Raw genomic sequence first — 27,092 nt, forward strand, 5'->3', positions numbered from 1 at the left:
CCTGTGTAACCAATTGTATTGTATCATGCGTAACCTCGTGTTTATTGTATTTCTCATAGTTCCGGAGCATAACTTTTCACATGTTTCATTCTTTATCTTTATGTTTAGATCTTGTTCCCATTTTTGTTTGGGTTTACAGCTTGTAAACAGCTCTTTCTCTTGCAGTTTGATGTACATGTTTGTTATAAATCTTTTAATTATCATTGTAATCACATATTCAAAACTGCTTCCTTCTGGTAACCTCAGCCTGCTTCCCGATTTGTCCTTCAAGCAGGTTTTCAGTTGGTGGTATGCAAACATTGTACCATGAGTTACACCATTTTTGTCCTTCATTTGTTCAAAAGATAATAATTTATTTCCCAAAAAACAATTTTCTATTCTTTTGATCCCTTTTCTCTCCCATTCTCTAAAGGAAAGGTTATCTATTGTGAAAGGAATTAGTTGATTTTGCGTCAATATTAAGTTTGGTAGTTGATAATTTGTTTTATTCCTTTGTACGTGAATCTTCTTCCAAATGTTGAGCAGATGGTGCAATTTGGGCATGTGAGAAAGTGGAAAAGTTTTGGGAAGATCTAAACAAGGTATTAAATAAAATCACCAAAAGCAACATACCAAAAAATCCAGAGATCTTTCTTCAAAGTAATATAAGAAGTAAAGAACTTGGACTTGATTTGGATGGAGCACAAAAAAGATTTATTTGGATAGCCTCAGCTGTAGCAAAAAAAATGTATAATGTCAACCTGGAAATTTGAAGAGAGCCTGAGAATACAGCAATGGTACATAGAAATGAATAAATATATTCCACTGGAAAAAATAACATATAATTTAAGAAATAACATCACAGTATTTGAACAAATTTGGGAACCGTACATGGAACACAACAGAGAAGTCCTACCGCGGACCTCCACTGCCTAAAATGACAGAAGGAGAAGAAGACGAAATGTGTAAAAGTAGAAGACACCAATTTCTTGTTTATTTCCATTGTTTAATGGGTTTAATGTATCATATAGGTTGAACGTTGAGTGGGTGGGGAGGGAAGGGAGGGGGGAAAAGAGGAGAAAATGACACTGCATATCCAAGAGGGAAATGTTTCTGTGTATTTTGGTCAGTATGGTTCATAGTGTGAAAAATAAAAAAAATTAAAACAAAAGAACATTTCAGATGAAAGCACAGGACATGCGCAGTAAAGAGGAGCTGGCTATGCGCGCCAAGCCTTTTGGGAAGGCGGGAAGCTCAAAACTGTCAGTCTGTGCGGTCTGAGCAGGAGGGCTGTGTCCTCGGCCCGTGGCTGATGGAATATCGTCGGGGTCTGCAGACGTCCTCACCCTTTTCTTCCGGGACCAAGGAGGCGACGCCTCAGAATGAGAAGATCGGCGGCTCCGAGTCAACTTTGCGGCCACGCAGCCAAAAAAATTAGATTCATTCCCCCGGGCAAAACCAGTAATCGCCAGCCTTTATCAGACTGCAGCCTCCTGGAAAGGAACGAGGTATTCACAGCGTCAATTCCCGTCCCCCTTCATCGCACTGGAGATGATGAAGTCGTAATTTCGAGAGTTAAGAGGTTAATTTAGCCTTCCGGGTTTCCAAAAATAGAGCATTTTTTAAAAAAAATACTCCTTCAAGTCGATTGGTAAATGTCCTAGTTATGGTTGAAATAGAAAGATGAGCATCTGAGGCCGGGACTTCCATGAACATTGAGGCGGAGGTTCTGATTTTCTGAATTACCATCTACTAATTTGGAGTTTGCAGGCTCTCCGAAAGAACCTTCGGAAGTCGCCCAGTTTTAATATATGAGCGAAAATTCATATTTCATCAGTTATAATTGAATTTGTCTCCATTTTCGTATGTCATCACGGCTTACCAGGTTGCACACGACCATCCTGATACAAGTCTAACTCTCCTCCACCCTCGTCAGCAGGCTTCTTCAACATTTCCGTCTTCAGCGGTTCCTTTTATTGCACGTAATAATACATGATATACCTCAGCTTTTGTCTGCCCCAAGGCAGGCAGAGGGTTGTCATGAGCATCGTCTGCCACTCCTCATGATAGGAGAAAGAGGAGCAAAAGAGACATCGAGTGTCCGTGGGTTCTCGAGGTCCCGCAGCCTCTGCCACCGCACGGATTCCTGTTTAATTCGTCGGCAACCAGAGCTCCAGATCCAAGCTGCTGCAATGATCAGTCAGCCTTCGGTGCCCGAAGCCCATTGAGAGCCCATCTCGTCCTCAGCACCCTCTTGAATCCTGGTTTCCATGACCCAGTCTCCAGCACCCCACAGCCTGTGTGGATCCTTCAGCTGCTGAGCCCCCTCACTTATCTGCTTCCATGGTCCCTGTCCAGTAGGGTTCTCCTATGATTCTCAATGGGGGGAGGGGGCTAATCTCCAGGTTTCTAGTACCCAGTATCTATCTGCTGCTTCCCTGGAGTCCCCAACCCCTTTTGTTATACTGCCCACCACCTTTGGCACAGACCCCAGGATTGAAGGATTTTTAAAAATAAAATCATTTTTTGGCTTCTTTAACAGGCCATTTAAAGCCTGTATGGAGCTGTCGACATTAGGGTTAGGGTGGTAGGACCCTACAGAGCAGTGCTGTGTTCCGGCTCCCCACTCTCCTGAGTCCACACCGGTGGCAGCGCTACCATTTCTAAAAACAAGCTGCACAAAACCATCGGAGTTGGGTCCATGCTGCGTCTTCGTTTCTGCTGCTATTGTAGCAGCTCTGGTAGTGCTGCCATTTTGCTTTCAGGAAAGGAAAGGTTTAGAGGTAAATGGGGCCAAATGCAGGCAAATAGGATGAGCTTCATATAAAAGATTAGCATTGGTTAAGGATTGATTAACCAATAGAAAGCAAGGAGATGAGTTAAATGGGTGTTGACTTTGGTTGGCAATCAGCTGCAGTGGTTGGTGCTTGACCAGCAACTGTTTACACTCAGTTCCCTCCAAATCATTTGTGCAATGTATCAAAAGCCCCTTTCACATTTGCAAGTGGTCCAAGGAATTAACGGCCAATAGGCCTAAAAAGCGTCGAGTTGAAAGGAAAATGTTCTCAACGCTGACGTCAGATGATGTCATCTCACGCCAGGGATAGACTTCGTCGACTTCTAGTACAATCCCAGGCATTTGAAGACACTGGCATTGAAATGAGGCAAGTGTAGAATGGGCAATTACATTCTGGGATAGAAATGATCCAAGCTTTGCGTGAGTGAGGGAAGAAAAGATTAAAATGAAGGGATAAACTTTGCCGTGGGAAAGTCGCAGTGGAAATAAATAGCAATAGCAGACAATTTTTAAATAGCATGAGAAGTTGCACTATAGCGCACAATTTATAAAGATTGGGCTCAAAGCAAAGACTTCCCAGAATGCTGTGCGGCAGAGAAGCCCCTCCATGTTTGCTCCGTGCAAGCAGCTGTGCATACAGCACTTTCTCTGTCGCATAGAATTCTGGGACGCCAGGTCTGCCTCACTTTTACCCCACGGTATTTTTATATTGTGATCTATAGTGCTACCAACTTTTCCTCGCTGTTAAAAATTGTCCGCTATTGCAATTTATTGCTAGCACTTTTCCAAGGTCCCTTGTAAAAGTTTATATAGGTCGGCACAACAACAAAGGCTGAATGGCTCGTACTGTGTTGTACAAAAATCTTACTTATGTTATCATTTGGTATGATTAATTTGGTTTGAATATAAGATCATAATACATTGATCAGGATTAAGGGCTGGTCTACTATCACTGGATGCAGCATGACATCACCAGTGAAAGTAGAACATCCCTAAACCCGGGGATGGCTTCTTGCAAGTGTGAACGCGTGCAGTGTCCCAGTTAAGAGTAGTCAAGTGTGAACAGCAAAAACACCATTCCTATCATGGGACACTGAACAGCCAATTTAGTGAGATGCAAGTATAAAAGGGGCTTAAGTTTCTTGATGATGCTAAATTAAGTGGAAAAACAAATTGTGCAGAGGATGTGGAGAGTCTATAGAGAGGTATTTAATAGTTTAAGTGAGAGAACAAAGTTCTGACAGGTATGAAGTCATCCACTTTGGAAGAAAAGGTAGTAGATCAGATTACCATTTAAATGTTGAAAAATTACAAATCCTGTTGTACCGAGGCACTTGTAAGTACTTGAGCATGAATTGAAAAAGGTTAGTTTGCATGAGCAACAGGCATTCAAGAAGGCAAATGGAGTTTTAGCCTTTATTACTAGAAGGCTTGAATTTAAGAGCATGGAGGTTTTGCTGCAAGTATGCAGGTACTGATGAGTGTCAAAGAAATTAACTCTCGGAGACCTTGATTATTGTTTCACAGTCTTTTTACATGGTACATCATGGAGAACAGGGAGCATTCTCTACTGCTTACTGACTCTGAAATCTCTACAAGCACTTGTATTTATACAGAGAGATAAACAGACTTTAACAGGATCTATGATTACATCATTTAATTAAAAACTTTGCAAACCATATCTAGACCTTGATTTCAGTTTAAAAAAAAATAATACCTTAGTTTTGTCTAATTGTAAAGAAAACTCATCATTAACTACTTTTTGTGTCCTTGACCACAGTTAAGATGACAACTTAACTTCCAAATAATGTCTTGCAAAACACAATTAGTCAGGTCCAGGTGCTCTATTAAAATGGGCTGTTTGCCAACGATGTTAGTGTCAACATCTCTGCATGAAATATTTTCCTCTTTGTTAATGCTTTGGATTTACACATCCAGCTACTTTTGCTTTTATTCTTCCTTCAGCATTCTTCAGGTTTCTCATGAAAAGGGGTGCTGTATTGTTAGATATTCTTCTTCATTGCAACTATCATCTTCTGCCTCATTTGTGTCATCGTTCCTTACCATTTCCTTTTGGGCTCTGACTATTGTTGGTGCAAAGTTGTTAGTAGTTATAATGGAATTAATAATTGCTTGGAACACATTTTGATGATGCAAAGAGTAAGATAAATCATTACTGCCATCAATATCCTGTGTGGGAGCCAGGTCCTTGGGCCTGAAAACCAATGTCACAAATCCCTCTGAAATGTGCACCTACCTGTCCCCAAATTGGTATTTTCAGATTTCTAAGCCAACTATATGTTTCAGACCCACAAAGAAAAATGGATGCTATAATTCATAGTGAAATTATACTCACTTCCCATCTGCATTGATTCAATAGTTCCTTCCCAGGGAAACAGTATTGACTTGTTTGTTTTATTGATGAACCCATCCCAACTGGTTATAAGGTGCCCTTTATAAGGTTATAAACAGACTCTGTCCAATTCCATTTGATTTTATAATCACTACTGCTGAATCCACTTCCACCCTCGACTGCTCACAGAAAGTAAATTTTTTTTCTTCACTGGAGTGTCTTAGGGGGCTGTTTGGATCTATTATAATGAGACTTGAACCATCCCTGGAAGGTGAAATGGTACCCAGCTGAAACCCATTGCTGTACCTCTGGGATGTTTGAAGGGTCACCAAAATTATTTTTGTGTATCTGCCATTCGGCAGCATTGGTCAGGCCAAATGGAACTGACTGCAGTTGTTCTCCACCTTCCTTATGTACTGGGAAAGATTTTTTTAAAATTATTCACAGCATGATAGGGATTTTGGATTTCTGCAATCATAGTCCTAACCTCTGTGGGGATCCAAGGCTTAAGGACTGGCATGCTGCCTATCATCATTTTGGGATACAAAGAGGAATGGGGTTCTGATCAGAATCCAATGAATCATGATCAGCAAGTATTGTGACCTTTTTACATTTTGATCTGGTCTGTTGCCCTTCTTGCAGGGGAGCACTGGGATAGGCAGTATCGGACACAGTCCCAGCAGCTGTGATGACAACATAGTTCACATTAGAAGGTTGGGGTTGTTTTGGAGGAGGATTCTGATAAGCGACAATAGCTATAAGAAGCTGTTTAGCTTCTTTGGGTTCCTATCATCCTTTACAGAGGCTGTGCCTGGAGTACTGTGTGCAGATCTGGACTTCTTACTTGAGAAAGAATAATCAATGATTCCTTTGAACTTCTATTTTTGTGTGCTTTATGGCAATGCTCATAATTCAGTCTCTTGTATATTGCAGAAACCAAATCAGATTGGGTGTCTGTTTTCTGCAGCACCTTTATTCGGTCTTCAAATGTGACCTGAGCTTTCTGTTATTTTAATTCTCTCTTCATTGTTGTTGGCTTCTTGTTCCATTCCAACAAAGCCCAACATAATCCTGAAAAAGACAAGATGTCTATATGATGTTACACATTAGTACCCTGAAAATTTGCATTAAATTCAACAATTTCAGATAACCTTTTTGTGCCTGAAGTGGCCAACTCAATGAAAAATCATTACAGAGCCATAGAACACTACAGAGAAACAGATCCTTTGGCTCATCTAGACTGTGTCGGACTAATATTGTGCCCAGTCCCATTGATCTTCACACAGACCATAGCCTTCCCATTCATGTACCCATCAATTTTTTTCTTAAATATCAAAATTGAGCCTACATTCACCACTTCAGCTGGCGCTCATTTCACACTCTGAATCAGATTTATTGCCATGAACATGAATAATGACATTTGCTTTGCAGCAGTATGGTGCAGATCAAGGTGCAAAATGAACTATAAATTACAATTATGTAAATACAGAATTTAAAAAAAGTGTGACAGAAAGTCAAAATAAGTTAGTGTCATTGTCTGTTCAGAAATCTGATGACAGAGGGAAAGAAACTGTTTTTGTAAAGTTGAATGTGTGTCTTCAGGCTCCTGTATCTCCTCCATGATGATAGCAATGAGAAAAGGGCATGACCTGGGTGGTAAGGGTTCTTGAGTTTCTTGAGGTATTGCTTCTTAAAGATGTCATTAATGGAGGGAAGACAAATGCCCATGATGACACTGGCTAAGTTCACAACACTCTGTAGCCTGTTCTCCATACCAGACAGTGATGCAATCAGTCAGAATGCTCTTCACAGTACACTTGTAGAAATTTGCAAGAATCTTTGGTGACATACCAAATCTCAAACTCCTAACAAAATATAGCCTTTGGCGTGCCTTCTTTATAATTGCATCAACATGATGGTCCCAGCATAGGACTTCAGAGATATTGACACCTAGGAATCTGAAGTTTCTTACCCTCTCCACTGCTGACCCCTTTTTTTAAATTTTTAAAATATTTTTCACACTATAAACCACATTGATCAAGATACATACATTTTTCTTTTCAAATATATACAGTGTCATTTTCTTTCCCCCCCCCTCCCTCTTCCCATCCCACCCTCCCTACCTCCCCTCCCATTCATTTAAAGTTCAGAATCTAAGATACATTAAACCCATCAAACAATGTTGTCACTCAATAAAAATAAACAAGAAATTCCACTGAGTCGATTCTTTTCATTTCCTTCTCCTTCTGTCATTTTAGGTGGTAGATGTCCCCGGTAGGTTTTCTTTATTGTGTTTCATGTATGGCTCCCATATTTGTTCAAATATTGTAATATTATTTCTTAAATTATATGTTATTTTTTCTAATGGAATACATTTATTCATTTCTATATACCATTGTTGTATTCTCAAGTTATCTTCTAATTTCCAGGCTGACGTAATACATTTTTTTGCCACAGCTAGGTCTATCCTAACAAATCTTTTTTGTGGACCATCCAAATCAAGTCCAAATTCTTTGTTTTTTATGTTACTTAGGAGGAAGATCTCTGTTTTTTTTTGGTATATTGCTTTTTGTGATTTTATTTAATATCTGGTTTAGATCTTCCCAAAATTTTTTCACTTTCTCACATGTCCAGATTGCATGAATTGTTGTTCCCATTTCCTTTTTACAGCGAAAACATCTGTCAGATACTGTTGGGTCCCATTTATTTAACTTTTGAGGTGTAATGTATAGCCTGTGTATCCAGTTATATTGTATCATACGTAACCTCGTGTTTATTGTATTTCTCATAGTTCCAGAGCATAACTTCCATGTTTCCTTCTTTATCTTTATGTTTAAATCTTGTTCCCATTTTTGTTTAGTTTTACCATTTGTTTCCTCATTCTCCTTTTCTTGCAGTTTAATATACATATTTGTTATAAATTTTTTGATTATCATTGTGTCTGTAATCACATATTCAAAATTACTTCCCTCTGGTAACCTCAGACTGCTTCCCAATTTGTCCTTCAAGTAGGATTTCAGTTGGTAGTATGCCAACACTGTATCGTGAGTTATATTATATTTATCCTTCATTTGTTCAAAGGATAATAATTTATTTCCTGAAAAGCAATTTTCTATTCTTTTGATCCCTTTTTTCTCCCATTCTCTAAAGGAGAGATTATCTATTGTAAAAGGGATTAGCTGATTTTGCGTCAGTATTAGTTTTGGTAATTGGTAATTTGTTTTATTCCTTTCTACATGAATCTTCTTCCAAATATTGAGCAGATGATGTAATACTGGAGAATTCCTACGTTGTACCAATTTTTCATCCCATTTATATAATATATGTTCAGGTATCTTCTCCCCTATTTTATCTAGTTCTAATCTAGTCCAATCTGGCTTTTCCCTTGTTTGATAAAAATCTGATAGGTATCTTAATTGAGTGGCTCTATAATAATTTTTAAAGTTTGGCAGTTGTAAGCCTCCTTGTTTATACCATTCTGTTAATTTATCTAATGTTTTCCCCCCTTTCCATAAAAATTTCCTTATTATTTTCTTTAACTCCTTGAAGAATTTCTCTGTCAAGTGTATTAGCAATGCCTGAAATAGGTATTGTATCCTTGGGAAAATGTTCATTTTAATACAGTTTATCCTTTCTATTAGTGTTAGTGGTAAGTCTTTCCAGTGCTCTAAGTCGTCCTGTAATTTTTTTGATTAGTGGATAATAATTGAGTTTATATAGATGGCTGAGGTTTTTATTTATTTGTATACCTAGATATCACATTGCTTGCATTTGCCATCTGAATGGTGATTCTTTCTTAAATTTTGAGAAATCCGCATTATTCATTGGCATTGCTTCACTTTTATTTGCGTTAATCTTGTATCCCGACACTTCTCCATATTCCTTCAATTTCTTATGTAATTCTTTTATTGATATTTCTGGTTCTGTTAAGTATACTATAACGTCATCTGCAAATAAACTGATTTTATATTCTTTGTCTTTTATTTTTATCCCTTTTATTTTATTTTCTGTTCTTATCAATTCTGCTAGTGGTTCTATAGCTAACGCGAACAATAAGGGTGATAGTGGGCATCCCTGCCTTGTTGATCTGCTTAAGTTAAATTGCTTTGATATATATCCATTTACTGTCACTTTTGCCAATGGCCCCTTATATAATGCTTTAATCCAATTAATATATTTCTCTAAATTTTTGTAGTACTTTGAATAAATAATTCCATTCTTCTCTGTCAAAGGCCTTCTCTGCGTCTAAAGCAACCGCTCCTGTTGGAGCTTTATTTCCTTCTACTGCATGAATTAAGTTAATAAATTTACAAATATTGTCTGTTGTTCGTCTTTTTTTAATAAATCCAGTTTGGTCTAGATTTACTATTTTGGTACATAGTCGGCTAATCTGTTTGCTAATAGTTTAGCTATTAGCTTATAATCTGTGTTAAGTAAGGATATTGGTCTATATGACGCTGGTGCGAGTGGATCTTTCCCTGTCTTTGGTATTACTGTAATTATTGCTGTTTTACATGAATCTGGTAAGCTTTGTGTTTTATCAATCTGGTTGATTACTTCCAGGAGGGGAGGAATTAATACATCTTTAAATGTTTTATAGAATTCTATTGGGAATCCATCCTCTCCTGGTGTTTTATTATTCGGTAGTTTTTTTATTATCTCTTGTATTTCTACTATTTCAAATGGTTCTGTTAATTTATTTTGTTCCTCTATTTGTAATTTTGGTAGTTCAATTTTAGTTAAAAATTCATCTATTTTGTCTTCTTTCCCTTCGTTTTCAGTTTGGTATAATTGTTCGTAGAATTCTCTGAAGTTTTCATTAATCTCTGTTGGATTATATGTGATTTGTTTGTCTTTTTTCCTTGATGCCAATACCATTCTCTTAGTTTGTTCTGTCTTAAGCTGCCATGCTAGAATTTTGTGCGTTTTTTCTCCTAGTTCATCATATTTCTGATTTGTCTTCATTATGTTCTTCTCCACCTTATATGTTTGTAGTGTTTCATATTTTATGTTTTTATCTGCCAATTCTCTTCTTTTAGTTGTGTCTTCCTTCATTGCTAATTCTTTTTCTATATTTGCTATTTCCCTTTCCAACTGCTCTGTTTCCTGATTGTAATCCTTCTTCATCTTGGTTACATAACTTATTATTTGCCCTCTGATGAACGCTTTCATTGCGTCCCATAGTATAAACTTATCTTTCACTGATTCCGTATTTATTTCAAAGTACATTTTAATTTGTCTTTCAATGAATTCTCTAAAATCCTGCCTTTTAAGTAGCATGGAGTTTAATCTCCATCTATACATTCTTGGAGGGATGTCCTCTAACTCTATTGTCAATATCAAGGGTGAGTGGTCTGATAATATTCTAGCTTTATATTCTGTTTTTCTTACTCTGTCTTGCATACGAGCTGATAACAGGAATAGGTCTATTCTTGAGTATGTTTTATGTCTACCCGAATAATATGAATATTCCTTTTCCTTTGGGTGTTGTTTCCTCCATATATTCGAAAGTTGCATTTCTTGCATCGATTTAATTATAAATTTGGTTACTTTGTTCTTTCTGTTAATTTTTTTTCCAGTTTTATCCATGTTTGAATCCAAATTAAGGTTGAAATCCCCTCCTATTAGTATGTTCCCTTGTGTGTCTGCTATCTTCAAAAAAATATCTTGCATAAATTTTTGATCTTTTTCGTTAGGTGAATATACATTGAGTAGATTCCAAAACTCCGAATATATCTGACATTTTATCATTACATATCTCCCTGCTGGATCTATTATTTCCTCTTCTATTTTAATTGGTACATTTTTACTGATTAATATAGCTACGCCTCTAGCTTTTGAATTATATGACGCTGCTGTTACATGTCCTACCCAATCTCTTTAATTTCTTGTGCTCCATTTCAGTTAAATGTGTTTTTTGCACGAATGCTATATCAATTTTTTCATTTTTCAGTAAATTTAGCAGTTTATTCCTTTTAATTTGGTTATGTATTCCGTTAATATTTAAAGTCATATAGTTCAACGTAGCCATTTCATACTTTGTTTATTTTTCTTTCCGTTTCCTCATCATCACCTTTCCTTCTTATCCATTTCTGCTTTCTTGTTTTGAACACTTTATAAGACAACATTTCTAAAACATCAAACATTTCTCTTATTCTCCTATCTAAAATTTCTTTAACCCCACTATCCCCTCCCCTTCCTGAGTTGCCCTTTATCCCTTGTCGGGCAACCACATCTCCCCTCTCCATTTGGATTTGCGAATTCACTCGCAAGCGTCAACTGATTTCACAGTGACCGCAACTCCTCCCCACCCAGCCCCCCCAGAAAAGATTTTAATTTTCATGTATAACAAAGGTCACTCTCTTAATTCCCTCCTTACTTCCTCTCTTCCCTTTCTTTCCCTTATTAATTCTTATCTATACTCTATATATTTTCCTTTAAATACGGATACACTCATGTATACACATATATACATACACATCTATATATATATCATCTTTGGCTTGGCTTCGCGGACGAAGATTTATGGAGGGGGTAAAAAGTCCACGTCAGCTGCAGGCTCGTTTGTGGCTGACAAGTCCGATGCGGGACAGGCAGACACGATTGCAGCGGTTGCAGGGGAAAATTGGTTGGTTGGGGTTGGGTGTTGGGTTTTTCCTCCTTTGCCTTTTGTCAGTGAGGTGGGCTCTGCGGTCTTCTTCAAATGAGGTTGCTGCCCGCCAAACTGTGAGGCGCCAAGATGCATGGTTTGAGGCGTTAACAGCCCACTGGCGGTGGTCAATGTGGCAGGCACCAAGAGATTTCTTTAGGCAGTCCTTGTACCTTTTCTTTGGTGCACCTCTGTCACAGTGGCCAGTGGAGAGCTCGCCATATAACACGATCTTGGGAAGGCGATGGTCCTCCATTCTGGAGACGTGACCCATCCAGCGCAGCTGGATCTTCAGCAGCGTGGACTCGATGCTGTCGACCTCTGCCATCTCGAGTACTTCGACGTTAGGGGTGTAAGCGCTCCAATGGATGTTGAGGATGGAGCGGAGACAACGCTGGTGGAAGCGTTCTAGGAGCCGTAGGTGGTGCCGGTAGAGGACCCATGATTCGGAGCCGAACAGGAGTGTGGGTATGACAACGGCTCCGTATACGCTTATCTTTGTGAGGTTTTTCAGTTGGTTGTTTTTCCAGACTCTTTTGTGTAGTCTTCCAAAGGCGCTATTTGCCTTGGCGAGTCTGTTGTCTATCTCATTGTCGATCCTTGCATCTGATGAAATGGTGCAGCCGAGATAGGTAAACTGGTTGACCGTTTTGAGTTTTGTGTGCCCGATGGAGATGTGGGGGGGCTGGTAGTCATGGTGGGGAGCTGGCTGATGGAGGACCTCAGTTTTCTTCAGGCCTACTTCCAGGCCAAACATTTTGGCAGTTTCCGCAAAGCAGGACGTCAAGCGCTGAAGAGCTGGCTCTGAATGGGCAATTAAAGTGGCATCGTCTGCAAAGAGTAGTTCACGGACAAGTTTTTCTTGTGTCTTGGTGTGAGCTTGCAGGCGCCTCAGTTTGAAGAGACTGCCATCCGTGCGGTACCGGATGTAAACAGCGTCTTCATTGTTGGGGTCTTTCATGGCTTGGTTCAGCATCATGCTGAACCAAGCCATGAAAGACCCCAACAATGAATATATATATATATATATATATATATATATATATATATACACCCATATACACACATACATATAGTTCATGGTCATTTTTACTCTCGTTACATGTCTTCATCTCTCTGCCTGTTTTGTAGTTGTTCTGCAAATTTTTGTGCTTCCTCCGGATCCGAGAATAGTCTGTTTTGCTGCCCTGGAACAACTATTTTAAGTACGCTGGTTACTTTAGCATAAAGTTATATCCTTTTTTCCATAGGATCGCTTTTGCTGTATTAATCTCCTTTCTCTTCTTCAGGAGTTCAAAACTTATGTCTGGATAGAAAAAAAATTTTTGACCTTTGTATTCCAATGGCTTTTTGTCTTCTCTTATTTTCTTCATTGCTTTCCCCAATATATTTTCTCTTGTTGTATATCTTAAGAATTTTACTAAAATGGATCTTGGTTTTTGTTGTGGCTGTCGTTTCGGGGCTAATGCTCTATGTGCCCTTTCTATTTCCATTTCTTCCTGTAATTCTGGTCTTCCTAGGACCCTGGGGATCCAATCTTTTATAAATTCTCTCATATTCTTGCCTTCTTCATCTTCCTTAAGGCCCACTATCTTTATATTATTTCTTCTATTATAATTTTCCATTATATCTATCTTCTGAGCTAACAGCTCTTGTGTCTCTTTAACCTTTTTATTAGATTCTTCTAATTTCTTTTTTAAGTCCTCTACTTCCATTTCAACAGCTGTTTCTCGTTCTTCCACCTTATCCACTCTTTTTCCTATATCTGACATGACCATCTCTAATCTATTCATTTTTTCTTCTGTACTTTTAATTCTTTTTATTTCACTAAATTCTTGTGATTGCCATTCTTTTACTGATTCCATATATTCTTTAAAAAAAAAATATCCATTGTCTTGCCTTTCCCTTCTTCTTCCATTTCTCTATGTTCTTCTTCTTCCTCTGGGTTGGTCATCTGTTGTTTCCTTGTTTTCTTTTTACTCTCTTCTTTCTTGTTCTCGTTGTTTTCTATGTTCTCTTCCTCTTGTAGCTGTCATTCTCAGCTGTGGAGATTGACTCCTCAGCTGGTCCCCCCCTCCCGTCAGTGTTTTTTTTGTCATGCGCAGTTGCGCACTTTTGCTTGGCTCCGCGAGCCATTTTTGTAGTCCCAAGCTCGGGACTTCGACTGACCTTAGGGAGCGGGCTTCTCTCTCTGCGGCGGGCCTCCTTGGACAGGTAAGGCCTTCACCTTCTTCTTCCGATGTCCTTTCTTCTTCCCGTTGCTTTTGCCTTTTCTTTATTCGCTGCCATTTTCTTCCCACCTTTACTTTCACTTTATTTTAATTTTTATGTTTGTGCCTTTGTGTTTTCTGTGTTTTTTTTAAACTTTTCCGGAGAGGGCTGGAGTTCCCCGACCGGCCACTACTCCATCACGTGACTCTCCCCCCCCCCCCCCCCCCCACCCACCCACTGCTGACCCCTTGATGAGAATTGGTTTGTATTCTGGCTTCCCTTTCCTGAAGTCTACAATCAATTCCTTTGTTTTACTGTTGTTGAATGAAAGGTTGTTGTTGTGACACCTCTCAACCAGCTGTTCTATCTCACTCCTGTACACTTCCTCATTGCCACCTATGATTCTGCCAACAACAGTGGTGTCATGGTCAAATTTGTGCCTAGCTACACATTCATTGGAGAAGGGAGAGTAGAGCAGTGGGCTAATAATCACACATCCTTGAGGTGTGTTTGTGTTGATTGTCAGTGAGGAGGAGGTGTGTTGTTACCGATTTGCACTGACTTCTGATGAGTATGTCAAGGATTCAGTTGCAGAGGGAGGTACAGGGGTCCACACTTAGAAGCTTGCTAGCAGATACTGATGGTATGATAGTATTGAAAGCTGAGCTGTAATAGATGAAAAGCACCCTGATATTAGTATTGCTGTTGGCCAGGTGATCCAGAGCTGAGTAGAGAGCCAGTGAGATTGCATGTGCTGTGGAATGATTGTGGCAGTTGGTAAATTGCACTGAGTGCAGGTCTTTGTTTAGGTACGAGTTAATTCTGGCCATGCTCAACCTCTCAAAGCATTTAATTACAGTAGATGTGAGTACTAACTGGATGATAGCTATTGAGGCAGCTCAGTGCTTTTTTGGGCACCAGTATTATTGATGCCCTACTGCAGCAGTGAGAGATTGACATCGTCTCTGAACACTCCAGCTAGTTGGTTGGCATGGATTTTCAGTGCCCTACCAGGTACGTCATCGAGGCCTGATGCCTTGCTCGGGGCCACTCTCTGTGTGAAGAAGTTCCCCCAATGTTTCCCTTAACCATTTCCCCTTTCACCTTTAACCCTCTCGTTCTGTGCCCCCTAACTGCAGAGGGAAAAAGCCTGCTGACATTTACTCGATATCTACTACTTATCAACTTATGATGTAAACTTCATTTTTCTTTCTACAGGCGCTGCCTAACTTTCTGGATATTTGCAGCATTCTTTTGTTTTGAGGAACAGCTTTTTCCCACAGGCAGTGAGACCGCTGAACGACCAAAGGAACTGCTCACACTAACCACCTGAATCTCTCATATTCATAAAACAATATTTATTTATAGATTTAAGTTTGCTCTGAGGACCAGAGAATGCTGATTTGTCGGGTTGCACTTGAACAATCAGATGACAATAAACTTGTACTGTATTCCATATTTCCACTTTGCAGTAGAGGCAGTATATTGTACTCCACAGTACCAGCTTGCTTATTTCTACTCTACTTTCATTCATCTGCTTCTACTTGTCTGTCCTTCAAGCAGATTTGCTGCAATGAACAAGTCTTCACTCTGTCGCCTGACATTACTTGTACTACCTTTTGTGTCATTGAATTTTTCTGTGGCCAAGCTGTCACAACCTATGTTCTGCCATGTTTATTCACTGTCCTTTCATCAAAGAACTTGATCAAATAGTCAAATGTAATTAACTCTCTGCTTCTCTCACCATACCTGCACTGCACTGACTTGCTCTCTTCACTTTTCTCACTGTATCCATCCTTGCCTTGATGCGAAGATATCAGTGGACACTTGCTCTTTTAAAAAGCCCCTCCTCCTCACCATTTTATTCAGGCACCTGCCTACAGTTTACTTCTAACTTGATGAAGGGTTCAGGCCCGAAATGTTGGTTATGTATCTTTGTCTTTGCTATATAAAAAATGCTGTGAGACCTGCTGAGTTTCTCCAACATTGTGTTTTTACTACAATCACTGCAACTGGAGTCTTTAATATTTCTCTCTCTTTTGCCTTTAAAAGAGTGGTGATGCTTATCTGATAGTCCGCACTGTCAAAAAATCACAAAAATACACACAGAACCATAGAGCATACAAAGCACATGTATTCAATCACGCTAGCGGGAATAGGTAATATTAGATCAGGAAGACAAGTTACCAGAACCTCATTCAAAGATCACAGTGAGAAGGTACAGTATATATGACAATTTTTATCAATCAATCTCTTACAAATTGATAAGCATATCTCTTTGAATTTGCTTGAGGTACATTGTTTCATGATATATATCAGGGTGTATTTTTCTTAAGAAAGTACTGATTTAAAAATTTTTTAAAAATTTTTCACACTATGAACCATACTAACCAAAATACACACAAACATTTCCCTCTTGAATATACACAGTGTCATTTTCTCCCCTTTTCCCCCCCTCCCTTCCATCCCTCCTTCCCCCCCTCCTTCCCCCCCCTTCCCCACCCACTCAACGTTTAACCTATATGATACATTAAACCCATTAAACAATGTCATCACACAATGAAAATAAACAAGAAATTTGTGTCTTCTACTTTTACATACTGGGTCAGTTCATTTTGTCTTCTTCTCCTGTCATTTTAGGCGGTGGAGGTCCGCGGTAGGACTTCTCTGTTGTGTTCCATGTACGGATCCCAAATTTCTTTGAATACTGTGATGTTATTTCTTAAATTATATGTTATTTTTTCCAATGGAATACATTTATTCATTTCTATGTACCATTGCTGTATTCTCAGGTTATCTTCTAATTTCCAGGTTAGCATAATACATTTTTTTGCTACAGCTAAGGCTATCATAATAAATCTTTTTTGTGCTCCATCCAAATCGAGTCCAAGTTCTTTACTTCTTATATTACTTAGAAGAAAGATCTCTGGATTTTTTGGTATGTTGCTTTTTGTGATTTTATTTTAACAAATGAAGGACAAATATGGTATAACTCACGGTACAATGTTTGCATACCACCAACTGAAAACCTACTTGAAGGACAAATCGGGAAGCAGGCTGAGGTTACCAGAAGGAAGCAATTTTGAATATGTGATTACAGATACAATGATAATTAAAAGATTTATAACAAACTGCAAGAGAAGGGGAACGAGGAAACAAGCTGTAAACTCAAACAAAAATGGGAACAAGATCTGAACATAAAGATAAAGAATGAAGCATGGGAAAAGCTATGCTCCGGAACTATGAGAAATACAATAAACATGAGGTTACGCATGATACAATATAATTGGTTACACAGGCTATACACCACGCCCCAAAAGTTAAATGGGACCCAACAGTATCAGACAGATGTTTTCGTTGTAAGAGGAAACGGGAACAACAGTACATGCAATTTGGGCATGTGAGAAAGTGGAAAAGTTTTGGGAAGATCTAAACCAAGAAAGAACTGATTGATGTCAGACAAGTCAATTCAATTCATATGAACGTCAATTCGAATAGATTTCATTTCTTGCATACAAATGAGTTATTGTCTTGGTTTAGTTTTAATACATCCACTTTCTGTATCATCATGGCTATGCCTCGAGGATGATGGACTTCCTTCCGTTGACCGATTTGTGGGCTCTCAAGTGGCTTACCAATTCAATCTTGGTTTAGAAAAATCTTCTGCGTTCTGTAAATGATCAACCTAACAGTAAAATCAAACTATTTATATTTACGAAGGGGAAAGGAAGATGAGGTAGAATCAGAACAAAATTTAACGTTGATGTGCGAGCCTTATGGTTGTTGGCAGCCATTGTGTGGTTTGATAGTTAATCAGCTGCCGTTTGCCTGGAAAATTATTTATGAATGGAGACAGCACTCTTTACAGACCCAGCGCGATCGCTTCTATGCATTAACAATATTTTATGTGAATGGCCCTTCATGAATACTAATGTATCAGTCTGAGTTCAGTTAAGCCAGTTTTAGGTAGAGTCTCTGGACCATTAACACCTTTGTAAATGGTTCAGAACAATGCACATTTTAGTGTGCTTTTGAATTGTCAGCCAAAAGTCCATTTAGTCTGGGGGTGGGGGTTTGTGGCATATTGTTGTAACACAATTGAAACCTTGGATTAGTGCAGGGGATCTGACTTCTGTGAGTTTCAGTTCAGGAAATGGCATTGGATGATGGCTTTAAATAATTAGTTTAATTGGTGATTCAACCTGTCTGGAAAGTTAGCTGTTCAGTAAACCTGTAGTTTTCTCTCACCCTATCTTTAAAGCTAGAAAATGGTACATTTAATAAAGAAAAAGTCAATGGTGCTTTTTCTTAATAATTGCTGTTTCTGGGCAGCTCAAAAATATGCTTTAACATATCAACCCATATTTTGAATCCTAGGTTACTGAATCCCAAAAGCTTTCCTGTTACTAACATTAGGCTGACTGGCTTGAGTTTCTTGTGTTTATTTCTCCTTTGTAATATTTGTAGCCTTCCAGTTCTCTGGAACCATCTGGCCATTAAAGAATAATTGGAGCATTGTGACCAAAACCCTCTGTAATTCCAATTTTAATTTCTCACAGAAATTTTGTTTACTTCCCATTGGGACAAAGAAGCTCTATTCCTGTCAAAATGTAATATACCATTTATTTTGATACAGTTTGTCTTCTGCCTCTATTTTAATGTCTTCAGTACTGTATATTCTAAAGTTTTTTTTTCCCAGAAGAGCTCCATTACTATATCAGCGATGTCCTCCATCTCCACATTTTGTATATGTTATTGGCCATTTTATGTATGTTTATTCTTTTACTATATTCAGAACCTTTGTGTTCCCTTTGCATGTAATCTATTCATGTTTGTTTTCTTCTCTCCCATTTCCTCTTATGACTCCTATGTACTTCCTGTATGTTATTGGATTTTGAGGCTTGTAATCACCTTCCAAGTTTTTTTAAAATCTCATTTTAATCCTCCATACCTTTAGCCATACTGAGAACTCTAGCTTTGGATGGCACATAAAACTGATGCACGATTAGTGTACAGATCCAGTAGGCTGAAGGGCCTGTTTCCATGCTGTATCTCTCTGTTAATTAATTACTTTTTTCTGTTTTGTTCAGCAATGGTAGTGTATTACAGCAAATTTGTAGTTGTTTACCTGTATTTCTTGATTTGTTTAGAAGTTTATACTATCTGGTGTGGTTGGTCATTTGGGGATATGGACCTCTACATAGGTTGTGAATGTAATTGGTGTCAATTATTTCCTTATTGCAAATCTCACTTTGTTTTAGATACCACATCAAAATGGCGATAATAAAAATCCCTTGTTGCAATCCAAAGCATTGGTCACAAAATCTGAACTGCTTCAGACCTGCCCTTTTCCCCAAACAACAGGAAATCTGGATGAACATGATCATTTGAAAATGAAGAAATCTGATCATCTGACAACTGCTTCTGATCTTTCTGTTGAGTTTCTAAGCACAAATCAAGTTGATGGTAAGTCCAAATGCACAAATAGCATTTTTCATTTTATTTTTAGATATTATTGTGGTTTGCTGTTTTCCACATTGTTACCTCTGATTAAAGTCTACTACTGGATTGCCTGAGCAAACTTCAAACTCAAAGTGAGAGTAAGCATATGTTATAGTTTAGTAGGGAGATTTTATACTGAGTGTAAAAATAAAGCTAACATGAATCTGTGGCCTGACCTAACTTCGGAGCTAAGTAAGCTAAGATTGAAAAAGGAATCTTGTTCATGAAGTTTTGGATTTATTACAAATCGTAACCCTGAATTTTACTCAAGATAAGGTTAACTTAGCATTGATTTGTGCACAGTACATATGGATTCTAAGTATCTGTTTTTTAAAATGTTGATGGCTTTCAGATTGTTTCCAAAGCCAAGTGGTGAACAGAAAAGTTGAAAGAATAGCTTTGAAGGTTTTTGTACCATGAGGAAGGAGAGAATGTGTATTTGTTGAATGAACTGGATCACATTTCCCTCTCCTGGGGTGATGGCAGTGTTGCGCTTCCCAGAGTCCTGCTGGTCCCACAAGGCAGAGCAGGCCAGGGTCAGCACAAACTCAGGGCCAAACCACAGACTGATCCTTTCCACTGGTTCTAAAATCAGAAACATTTGGAAACAGTTGAAAAACATTTTTAAAATATACAAAACTTACAAGTATAAATTTAATAAAAAACCATGACTACTGCCCAGGATCACTGATGTCAACCCCCATGAAATGCTTTGACCCACTGGTAACGATCATACCTTAGAAGCTGGTGGATAAAATGTCTCCTGGAAATCAACTTCCCTTTCTGTAATGGAATTCTGGACATTTTGACTGAAAGACCACAGTCATTCTGGTTGGCAGCAAAATCTCAAGTCCTGTCACACTGGTGCACCTCAGGGCTGTGTGCTCAAGTTGCTGACTCATGACTGCACTGCCAGATTCAATTAATTCAGAATTATCAATTTTGCAGTAGTTGGCCTCAGAGTTGGCTTGCAGAAAGGGTTGGGGGTGGGGGGGGGGGGGGGGGGGTGGGGAAGGAATTGTTGTTCAGAGGCTTGTCAGATTGAGAACAATAACCTGAGTCTCACTATGGACAAGATGCAAAAGATAATTGTGGACCAGGAAGATGAATGTCATGGAGAGCACACAGTTCCTTGGTGTAATATATAAAATGGACAACCTGTTATGACAGAGTATATAGATATATTTTTGGGAGATAAGTTGGGAAAGGTTTGTTAGTGTCCTGGGTAAACTTGTACCTCTCACTTTGTTAGATTTAGATTGGTCACAGTGTTTGAACTACCGAAAGAACATAGACACACACGCCGAGAGCACTTCAGTTTATACAAATCTTCATTACAAATTCTAAAGCTGATATCAAACTACAATATGCAAGCCCTTCCCAATTATACTTATCAACCCCTGGACTGGTCCCAACTGCCGAAGCGAGGCAATGACTTGTAGTAGGTTGTCGGGGCGCCGGTAGCAGCTTCTCCTCCTCCCCCGACCGGGAAGTTGGCTAGACTCTAGAAGTTCTTCTTGCTGAGAGATGTTGCCACCTCTCGGAGAGTCTCAAACTTCAGCAGCGGGACCATGGCTTATAATTACCCAAAAACTGCTTACTCAAGCACCTATTCCCAGCACAAAAAGAAAGATAAGCGAGCAAGCTAGCATGCCTAGGCTTCTACTGAATAACACAACTTTCAGCTTATCACTTTGAATACAATGGTTTATTTTGCGTCAAGGTTAGGTCTCTGCGTGAAAGACTGACCAAAACGAGCAGGGACACAGATGTCGTTTTTTCAGGTAACTGCATCTCTGGGCTCCATGGTGGAATTTAGCTTATTCTCAGCCTTGCAGGAGCAAAAAACATGGTTTAAATCCTCCAGTACATTCCACCCCTTGGTCACAGTCTGTCACTTACGAGACCTAACAAGCATTCGAGTACAGAAGGAGCATAAAAGAGAAATCAAAACTACAATAATCACAAAAATAAGCAATAATGCGAGCAACCAACGGAGAATATTGTGGCCCAATCCCCCAAATGTACCAGTTAACCATGAAAGAGGATTCCAACCAAGGCTCAAACTATCCTTGTGGGCCACAATACCCACACACTGAAGCTTACGAACATATTTTGAAACATGCTGAACAATATCAGAAATATTAGTGGATACATCGGGCCGTGTCCCCCACGGGCAACTCCCTTTGAATGTCCTCGACATTACAAATCCAATTGCTGGCATCAAAGCAGCTGTTAAGCCAGATCAGCAGGAGCGCAAGACGGAGGACCTGGAACAAAGAAGCTGACATATGTCACTCACGATGCTGTAAGCGTTCAGTATTTAAACAAACTAAACCATCCTGTCCCTCAATAGCTACACACCGAGTCTTACCCTGGGCAGGTGTCACTATTTCCAATTTTACAGGAGGACCACTACCTGGTGGTGCCACCCATACCTTGTGTCTGGCATTCTCTAGCTCGGGAATTGTTTTTCCTCTGCAATTGTTTTTTCTCTGGAATAGGCTGTAGTTCAGAAGCGTGAAGAAGTCAGTGGAAAGGTGTACCTCCCTTTAAAGGGCGATTATTCAAATTGTCGACTGCCTGCTGCAGAACATGGCACCACCCCTTCAGGGTCCCCAGTGGTGTTAATAAATGAATTTGTTCCTTTTTCAGTAAGCCGTTCATTCGTTCAACTAATCCGGCAGCCTGCGGGTAATAAGGAATATGGTGGACCCATAAGATACTGTTGTCAGTTGCCCAATCACAGATTGCCTTCCCAGAGAAGTGGGAGCCATTATCAGACTGAATCGCCTCTGGTACATCATAACGAGAAATTAAATGGTTTAGTCCTTGGATAGTGCTAGCTTGGTCAGCCGTCTTGGTGGGAAAAGCAAAAACCAGGCCCGAAAAGGTGTCAACCATTACTAGGACATAACGTTTACCCATACAGTCTGGCATGGGGCCTATGTAATCAATTTGCTAGACCGCAGCTGAGCGAGCACCCCGTCTTATTCAGCCACGTGGACCAGGAGGAACAGTGCGGGACTTCACAAGCTGACATGCTGGGCATGTAGGTACGACCATGTGGACATCATCCTGATGGACGGGTAAAGCATGTGTACGGGCCCAGATAGCTGATCCCTTCTCCCCCAAATGGCCACTCTGTTCATGTGCCCATCGAGCCAGGGGGTTGGTATCGGCACGGCTGATAGTGGGAAGCTGATCTGCTACTGCATTATGTTGTGCCATGTTCGTCGTTGCATTGGTATGGACGTCAACTTTATATATGGTTATCTCACGATGGTGGGAAGCATCCCACAACAGCTGCCACAACTGTTTGCCCCATACTGTGCGGCCATGTATCAGCCAATTGTTCTTTTGCCAATCAGGCATCCATACCACTAGTCCATTAGCCACAGGCCAGGAATCGGTAAACAGGTGAAGAGGGTGATCATTGGGGTCTAGTGGTAAAGTGACCGCCTTCAACTCAGCATACTGACTGGAGCCACCTCTGATTAGTAAGTTCCCGACCTGGGATGGTAAGCCACCGCCTTCCACTTCTGTTTTCCTTGCACCCACTGGCTGCTACCATCAGTAAACCAGGTGTCCTCTTGTTCTGCTGGAGTGAGCGAATCACATGGTTTACCCCACTGAACTGGTGAAAGGGGTAGGGGAGGGGGCAAGGTGGGTTCCACATCCTCGTGACGAGATAGAAGATCAGCCACCTGTTCGTGTATGCGGCCCACCCCTTCAGGTCCTCTGGTTGTGCGACTCTGAATATACCACTTACATTTAAAAATAGAAGACTGTTGAGCCCGCCCAATCTTTAGATTAGCGTCATTAGCCAGGACCCAGTTCATTATTGGAAGTGCAGGTCGCAACTGAACATCTGCATCGCCTGTCATTCTTTCCGTCTCCAGCATGGCCCAGTAACAAGCCAGTCACTGTTGTTTAAAAGCAGAATAACGAGTGGCAGCATTGGGCATGGTTCGTGACCAGAAGCCCAGCGGGACTCGGCGGCCCTCTTGTTTCTGGCAGAGGCTCCAGGAGGCTACATCATCAGTAACAGAGACCTGTAGTCCGTAGGGAGTATCTCGGATGCGGGGAGCAATGGGCAGTGCCTGAAGAATAGCCTGCTTGGCGGACTGGAATGCCCTTTCCTGATCGTTACCCCATAAAAAGTCTGCTTTCTTTCGGGTAATCTTGTATAGAGGACGTAAAAGCAATAGCAAGTGTGGAATATGGCGTCACCAGTATCCCAATAACCCTAGTAGGAGTGGCCAAGACTGCAATCTTATTGCGAACTTTATCGGGGACTACCTGTTCTCCAGCATGCCACTGAATTCCAAGGAAAATTGCCGACTGGGATGGGTCCTGCACCTTGGCAGGGTTAATGGTCCACCCTCTTTGCATCAGGGTACCTTGGACACTCTCCATACCTTCCTGCACCATTTCCTCCGTGGCCCCTTGGATCATCACATCATCAATATAATGGTGAATCGAGAGAGAAGGCGAAACTGGAAACGCCTCCAAATCACGGGCAATTAGGCTGTGGCAAATAGTGGGAGAGTGTACATAGCCCTGAGGGAGGCGGGTGAAGGTATACTGGCAGGTAAAGGAGAACTGATCCTGTGAGTCTTCAGCTATAAGAATACTGAAGAAGGTGTTAGCGAGATCAATGACAGCATACCATGTTCCTGAGTTCCCAGTAGCAATGTTTTCAATAAGGATAACAATGTCCGGAACTGCCAAAGCAAGTGGTGGGGCACGTTTGTTCAAAAAACGATAATCAAGTGTCATTCTCGAGGAGCCATCCGGCTTCTGGACTGGCCAAACAGGGCTATTAAAGGGCGACGTTGTGGGCCTCACTACCCCTTCTTCTTGCAAAGCATCGATGGTGGCAGTAATCTCTTCATGCCCTCTAGGGAGGCGATATTGTGGAATGCATACTGGTTTCGGGGAGGGGGGGAGGCACTTAGCCCAACCCACCACTAGTCTTTTTGTAATAGTCCGAATTCCAAATACAAATCCCCCTTGGCTAGTATTAAGGACTGTTCCGGCCAACATATTGATACCCAGGATACTCTCGTCAGTGGCCGCCACCAGGGCATGTACCATACAGGGGAAGGGCCATCACCCACCGTGGCGCGGACTTTTATTTCCTTCTCCAGGTAATCGCTCCTCCCATCCCCTCTATTCGAAATGTCGGTCCAGTCCAGAGATCGGGGTTACCAGGAATCACCAAGTGCTCTGCACCGGTATCGACCAAGGCCAAATATTGACGGTCATTACCCCCACCCCAATGGATTGTTAACGGTATATAGGGCCGTGGGTCCCCGTGTGTCTGCCATATCTCATGGAGTTGACACGGGAACCCTGCCCACACCCTCATGCCTTGGTAGGGTTCGGGGGCTTCCAGGACCACATGCTCCTATTATCCATTAGAGCCTTTTTAACCAATTGTATCTCATCACGGGTAACTGGAGCAAGAGAAGCTGGCTCGATAGGAGCAGCAGTGGGAGCAGAAGGCACCGCTGGGCCAGGAGGACTCAGCAGCTGGGGATGATGTTCCCCTGCCTTCCTCTTAAAAAGGGCATAAAGGACCGGGGTAGGTTTCCCATCAACATCACTTTTAGGTACGCCTAACTTTAACAAGGTTAAAAAAGGTCCTTGTCAGTCCGTTGTTAGCAGCAGCCCCTCTCTTTTCATCCTGCTTGTCTGATTTAACCTGGGTTGTACGTGAGTGGATTTTCCCTCCCAACTCTAATTCTCGAAACCTAGATAAGGCATGCCCAATTAGCGGACGAGTTACGGACAGAACCAGTCCCCGTACAGTGGGTTGGGCAGAACAAACCAATCGGGTATGCATTCCAGCAGTGAATGTCTCTTCGTCAGGGCTCCCACCATGTACCCACAGCCTCAAACACCCTGCAGTCAAGACAGAGGTCAGGGCCTGTTGACGAATTACTGCTATACCCTCCTCTGGGATGTCCCAATTGTTCTGCAAATGTAAATCTCAATCTACTGGTGACGGGGTATACTCATAACAGGGCATCCCCTAGAGTGGCAAGTAAGTAATCCACCCCTCTCCTTCTACCACGTAGCTCAGCAGTGACCCGGATATCAGTAGTCAACATTCCTAATCCCAACAATTCCTCAGGGGTTAAAAATACATTACCCCCTCCTTGTTCCCAAACACGCAGGAGCCAGGCCGCCAGAGTTTCTACCGTCTTTTGCCTAAATCGATCTCCAATGGCGGCCAGCTCTTTTATAGAGAAATCATATATCGTTGACTGCTCCTGACCCCTGTTCCCACTTTGGCCCACAGGGCCCTCTACCCAGTCTACGGGAGGAGGCCGAGGCCATCCCTTGGAGGGGTTGGGCCATAGAGCATAAGCAGGGGTTCGGGTATCTTCCCCTGGGTCCGCTCGGGAGGCCGGGGCATCTATCCCTTCAATCTCTACCATTACATTATATCCCTTTGCATCTCCATCTGTTCGGAAAGTCCGCTGCCTTACGGGGTGGGCATGAACAGCGGGTGGAGAGGGGAGTATGTCAGGCACATGGCAAGGGGTATCTGTATTATTACCATTGTCATCATTCCAGATATTCCCGTCCCAATCATCAATTACATCAGGATTGTCGCCATTCCTTATCATGGTATGAATATGATGCAGATCGGGTTCTACTCCATGCCTTTCCTTATCTGCACAGAGCTGCTGCCGGAGTTTAATATTACGACAGATCGTTTGGACGTGCTTATCCTCCCATTCTTTGGCTCGGTCCTGACTGGCGCGAACAATCTCGCTCATCATGGAACAATATTGTCACATGGCTTCTAGCTCCTCTAGTTGCTCTCTCTTGTGCTGGGATTCTACTTCTCACGGAACTAATTCTGCTTCACGCTGAACGGCATGGCATAAGGCTGTGGCCAGCTACCAAAAACCGTCCGTCAGTTTCCCCTTTTTAACAGGAAATTTACTTTCTTGAAGGAGAGTGGCAACCCACTCTCCCAGAGGCGTACTTGATGGATCTAACTTCTCATCCCAACTAATGGGTGGTCCCAACAAAGACAGGGTATTGGCCAACATGTCAAACCCATTGTCTTTGGATGTCCATCCCGGAATCAAGAACTGCTCAGGGCTCACTTCTTTCTTTCGGCGAAACATCTTGAGACCAATCCTGTCGACTATGCCAATTGTCCTGGGTAAACTTGTACCTCTCACTTTGTTTGTTTTAGATTGGTCACAGTGTTTGAACTACCGAAAGAAAATAGACACACACGCCGAGAGCATTAATCTTTATTACAAATTCTAAAGCTGATATCAAACTACAATATGCAAGTCCTTCCCAATTATACTTATCAACCCCTGGACTGGTCTCAACTGACGAAGCGAGGCAACGACTGCACACTTGTATTAGGTTATCGGGGCGCTGGTAGCAGCTTCTCCACCTCCCCTGACTGGGATGTTGGCTGGACTCTTGAAGTTCTTGCTGAGAGATGTTGCCACCTCTCGGAGAGTCTCAAACTTCAGCAGTGGGAACATGGTTTATATTACCCAAAAACTACTTACTCAAGCACCTATTCCCAGCACAAAAAGAAAGATAAGCAAGCAAGC

General features: G+C 41.0%; 1 protein-coding gene across 12 annotated transcripts in view; it reads left to right on the forward strand.

Moving 5' to 3' along the window:
* The window catches only part of rad54b (RAD54 homolog B), a 168,767-nt gene that overhangs the window by 11,757 nt on the left and 129,918 nt on the right, over nucleotides 1-27,092 (forward strand). For 7 of the 12 annotated variants that reach the window (XM_069921879.1, XM_069921882.1, XM_069921881.1 and 4 more), the window contains exons 1-2: nucleotides 1,226-1,487; nucleotides 19,251-19,455. In XM_069921879.1, coding sequence (XP_069777980.1) covers nucleotides 1,362-1,487; nucleotides 19,251-19,455 — 331 coding nt within the window. In that variant the 5' untranslated portion in view covers nucleotides 1,226-1,361. Of the gene's footprint in view, nucleotides 1-1,225; nucleotides 1,488-18,553; nucleotides 18,600-19,250; nucleotides 19,456-27,092 lie in introns of those variants that run through there. The other 5 variants (XM_069921887.1, XM_069921886.1, XM_069921883.1 and 2 more) reach the window with 2 other exon arrangements.

Source organism: Narcine bancroftii, chromosome 2 (genome assembly GCF_036971445.1).
Source record: "Narcine bancroftii isolate sNarBan1 chromosome 2, sNarBan1.hap1, whole genome shotgun sequence".
In the NCBI taxonomy this organism is placed as follows: Eukaryota; Metazoa; Chordata; class Chondrichthyes; order Torpediniformes; family Narcinidae; genus Narcine; species Narcine bancroftii.